The 5,291-nt window shown below is 46.4% G+C and overlaps 1 protein-coding gene across 1 annotated transcript in view; it reads left to right on the forward strand.

Annotated features, from left to right (window-relative positions):
• Positions 1–4,002: 4,002 nt before the first annotated feature.
• T265_07503 (hypothetical protein) overlaps positions 4,003–5,291 on the forward strand; it is a gene marked incomplete at both ends in the record, with an annotated part of 5,034 nt that continues 3,745 nt past the window's right edge. The window contains one exon of the mRNA XM_009173040.1: positions 4,003–4,040. Within this exon, the coding sequence (XP_009171304.1) occupies positions 4,003–4,040 (38 nt within the window). The remainder of the gene's footprint in view (positions 4,041–5,291) is intronic.

Genomic DNA, 5,291 nt, shown 5'->3' on the forward strand with positions numbered 1-5,291 from the left:
TTCGTAAGGGCACGTTTCGCCTGTTGAAACGCCTTCTCTTGTTCTTGATTTCAAGTCCAACCGACTCCCTGACGTAGCAAGTAATTCAGTGGGTGAAAAAGTGTGGCAGTTTGCGAGATAAACCTCGCATAGTGATTAACCATGCCCAAGAAAGATCTTAGTTCATGTTTATTCCTTGGTTGCGGTGCCTCTAATATTGGACGTATCTTCTCGACTCGAGGGGCCAAACCATCCGCACTGATGCGGAAACCCAAATAGTCCACATGATCTACCAGAAAGTCACACTTCTCTTTCTTTATTCGTAGTCCAGACTCCTTCAAACCATCAAGTACCACTTTCAGCAACTTTAAATGCTCCTCAATGGTACACCCGGTTATCAGAATATCGTTTAGATAGACGAGCGTCTTAGGTATCCCCGCGATAACATTGTGCCTTGAAATATGGATGGAGCGGAATGGATTCCAAAAGGAAGGCGATTAAACATAAACAAACCTCTATGAGTACTGATGCTTGTAACAGCGTGGAAGTTTTGTCGTGTTTTAGAGATGCTACACTAAAGCACCAGCGTGCAAACTTATCAGTGTCGGCAGCTGTTCCCCAACATATATACAATATTGTATATATATATATATATATGTTATAAAGGGACCAAGCAAAGATGACCAGATGGGAAATATTACCAGCCTCAAAGTAGAAAAAGCAATCTCCTAGACATGCAAGTCGTGAGAAGTTTGATGCAAGTAGATCAGAAGAGATTTGTGTTAAGCGAAAACCCAAAAAGAAGTAACAGCAGTTCTTTCAATCATGAGAATGTTGTTCGGTTGGGGGGACGGCGGAGGTATGGTGAATACATGAGGAAATTGGTTAGTTGAACGTTATTGCCTCCCTGGATGGGGACTTCGGGGCTCAAATCATCAATGGTTAATGAAATTGGCAGAAATGGCCCAATCGCGCAGTCAGTGGCGCTCGCGCATCGAAACTATCGCTTTCAGTGCATAACTACCCAACGGGTAGTTCCATTGAAGAATGTGTCCAGCGCCGGAAGCTGCGTCGGTTGGGACATGTGTTACGCATGCCAAACCGTCGTTTGCCGAAGAGAGTGCTGTTTTCCATGCCCAACTCAGAGTGGCGTAAGCAGAGAGGTGGCCAACCCTTAGCTTGACAGAAGGGTATGAAGGAGATTACGAAACGCTCGGGTGCTGTTGGTGCTACTCGCCTACCATGATGGGGACCGCGTGATCCCCGCTGCGCCCGGTGTCAGTGGCGTTCTTGTTGTCAGTTTCTATCCAGATTGCCTGGTTGAATGTCTGGAGGTGTAGGCACTTCGGAATGATTGTAGTAAGCTAGCACTAATTCCCCTCTCCGTCCACCTTTATTCTTCGCTCTACAATAAGGCTTTCATGGTTTTACGGTGTTGAACACTGATGTCATACTCTCAATGATGATGATGATGAACACAAAAATGTCCATCTTGTGCCAGGTGGGTTTAGTGGGCTGATATCAGATAACTGTCACTCTAAAAGTCTGAGAACTTTGCGTTGTGAACTGCGGGATCCGCTCCGAAGTTCAGAAAGAATTATCTTGAGTACCTTGAAAAGACTTTGCTAAATGTGCCGTTGAGAACGGAACAAACGAACGCCTAAACTTCTGAAAAATTCAGGATAGCGTTCACATATATCTTTCCACCACGGCGAACCTTAGAATAAAAAACTTAGAAAATATTAGCTTAAGGACCTTGGTGAAAAAGCGCTGAAAATGATAACTTGATATCCAAGCGCGAAAAACTTGGTCGGTGGGTGTTACCTAGTTCAATTGTATTGGTCATGCCGAGGCCTATTCTGGATGAATAAGCGTTGTAAGCAACTCCAAATGTGAAAATAAACCTAACTGGCTGTGTATACTATACTCCTCACTGCCGAACGCGTGCATTTTGATTGCAGCATGAGCCTGTTAGGAATAAACGGGCTCAAATGGTACGTTGCACGGTAACGCGGTGGTGGTTATCTGGGTGGGCGGGCAAAACTCCCAGCAGTGTGAAAAAAGATAGAGATCTCGTCCCAGTATGAATTCACCTCTGATGGTGGAGCAGTTCGAAGGCTTCAGAAAACGATCCATCTAGCGCCCAGATTCGCCAGTCGCTCAGTTGCTAAGCTTACGCGACCCTAAAAATGAAGGGAGAAGTGACTCCGGACAAGTGCGTGGTGAGAATCCACAAATGTGTTCCAAGACGAGCGGTAGCAGTTATTGATTCACGCCACCGACCAAATGTGATCTATTTGAGTTCGTAGGTAGCACATCGTTGGAAGATACCAGGTGGCTGGACGACTTCGGCTATTTCGGGAGTTAGTACTGCATAGTTAGTATATTCTGACCTGCTCGGCTGCAGGGAACCGGCCTAACTCGAGGGTGCAGGCAAAGGTATTACTGCCTGAATACTGAATGGCTGCACACAGCAAGCGGATTACGATCGGCATCAGACTCTGGTTTTAAAAGTCTTTTGAACGTATTGAATAATGCGACGGCGGCTGTGGTCAAGCGTTGGACGATCGAAGTGTGTGGTTTTCAGGGCAAACCTTCTCTAATCCGTCATTTCTCCGACAAAGGCAGCATCACTGCTCCCAGGTACAGTGACATTCTAGTCGCCTGGGGGAAATGTCTTACTCCTTCCGCACTCCCATCGGAGAGGACAGTACGACTTCACCCCACCCCAGACCGTCTTGTAGTGTGATCACTCACATTATGGGGTCTCACTGCTCTCCTTCGGTCTTCCTGGTATAGTTACATCCTGTGGAACAAAGTTCCGGCCAGCGCAACCCGCGGGATCGTTGCAGCACTGAAGCCCAACCTCAGGCCAAGGTGGCAGCTATATCTTGTAGTGTCTTCAACCGGGCGCAGCGGGGATCACGCGGTCCCCATCCTGGAAGGCGAGTAGCACCAGTAGCACCCGAGCGTTTCGTAATTTCCTTCATACCCTTCTGTCAAGCTAAGGGTTGGCCACCTCTCTGCTTACGCCACTCCGAGGTGGGCATGGAAAACAGCACTCTCTTCGGCAAACGATGGTTTGGCATGCGTAACACATGTCCCAACCGACGCAGCTTCCGGCGCTGGACACATTCTTCGACGGGACTACCCGTTGCACAACCAAAAACGCGCTTTATGTTTGCCTCGATACGGATTCGCCGACACTACCTCGCACGAGCTATGGTTCTAAGACAACGATTGCCGAATTTCTGAGGGCGTTTCAGTTCCGCTGCTTGAATAGGCCAAGTCTCGCCGCCATACAACAAAGCAGCTCGCACTGTAGCTTGATACACACACTTCTTGAGATTAAGGGATAAACTACTCTGGCGCCATATGTGTTCCAAATTAGCAAACGCGACCCGGTCCTTGCAGATTCGTGCGTTGGCTTCATCTTACCAGTCAGAACCAATTTAACTTCCAAGATCCGTAAAACTCTCGACAACTTCTAGTACCTGTTCCTGGATTTTTGGTGACGTGTTCAGCGACTGCAAGTCCACGAGTATGACCTTACACTTTGTGAGTGCAATGTGCATACAAAACGACAGTGTGTCTGTACAGTAATCCTTAAACGCAAAAAAACAGAAAAACGGGGATACCAGGTTTCTGGATGGAGCCTCCTTTTAAATGGATCGCCTATTGGATCATGCCTGAGGAGGGACGCCTCTGTGTGACCTTCAGGACAGTTGCCCTCTTAAGGGGATCTCCGGAGAGCAGGTTCTGGCCCTACTGCTCATGTACTGAATGGGTTGTTGGGCGGTAAAGTTCAAAAACGGTCATCTAAACTGCGCCCAGACACATAGTGGCCCAGTTGAATTGTTGACCTTCAATTGAGGATGGCTAAGTTAAACCGAGTGAAAACTCCAATGCTGATCGGAGCAGAATAGCAGCAGGAAAACTCGTTCGCCCGTAACACTCGGTGCCTAGCTGCCCTGTCCCCCCGGATACTTCCAGTTTGTACATGCCTAGATAGGAGCAGTCAAGATGTCGAGGTTCAGTTCCAAACATGGACCTTCTGGCTAGTAAGTTCGCGCCTCAACCACTGAGCTTTCTCGAGCCACTTGTTCCTAGCATCTCTTCACTTGCGACTGATTCTAGTAGGAAGTTGTTGCTGCTTTTTTGGTATTTCACGCATGATTTTGTTTTTAAGCCGATTAGGCGATATTGCATCACGTTCCTCAAGGACTGTTGCGTGATATGTTTGTGTTGCAGCCTGTGTAACAGAGGTGCTTGTCAATGTAGTAAGGTCTCACTCTAAGATGGAGTTTGAATTCACACTTGGTTAGGGGCTATTCGGTGTTGGTCTCAAAAAGCCTGTCCAATAATTACAAGATCTTGCTTTTATTGTTCCATTCTAGTTCTCACCCCGGTCTATTCGGCATTCTGTACTGAAAACAAGAATCATTCCAAAAAGCCTATCCAAAAAACCATAAGGTCATTTGGGTTTTTGGCAATTAACTTATGTGGTTTTTCAACTTTATATACCCCTAAGCAAGACCATCGATACTGATCGTCACAGAGTCATGGATCTAGTGGGTACTACGTAAAGCTGTTAAGTGCAGTTTTATTAATTTTTATCGATAAGAAGGGAAACATAATTTACGGATTTTGGGAATGTGTTGATTGGCTTGTTACGTGTGATCGGGTTTGGCAGTGAGGATTGAATGAATGAGAGCCAAGACACTAGACGAACGACTGCCTTGTTTTTTGGAAGACTACCGTACGTGCATTTCGGCTGGGAATGAAAGTTCTGCTTGGGCTGTCTTCAAGAAACCTTGGCACCGGATTATCAAGCGAACTTTGTTGTTTCGAACCTATGGCTGATGACGTCTCTGCTCGTTCACCGAGAGCCTTTCCACTTCCTTTGCGTTATCATTCACCAAAGGGATGTCAGGTTGGATGACTTTATTGAATTTTTAGTTCATATACAATCTGGAGTTTATCCAAGGCGGTCCTTTGCGATAAAAGAGGATGATGCTTCAGTGACTGTGGTGAACACATGTACCATTTACTCAGTGAACTAGGAGTTTGGGTAATGGGCTATTTGGTGTATGGTGGGAGGTGATGACCCAGCGTGCGTTTGTCTTATTCGTTGATGGAAAACTCAGCGCAACAACTCGATCACGATCTCCTGCATTCCGTTTTGACAACGGTAGGTTGGTTGCAATGATTGTGCAAATAACCAGGCGAACGAAAACATACTTTATGTTTCGTTTTTATTGTCAGCTATTGCATAAGAGGTTGGTTGAGTTACGTTTTTCCCTTCTCCCTTC

This window comes from Opisthorchis viverrini (assembly GCF_000715545.1).
Source record: "Opisthorchis viverrini unplaced genomic scaffold opera_v5_177, whole genome shotgun sequence".
Classification (NCBI taxonomy): Eukaryota; Metazoa; Platyhelminthes; class Trematoda; order Opisthorchiida; family Opisthorchiidae; genus Opisthorchis; species Opisthorchis viverrini.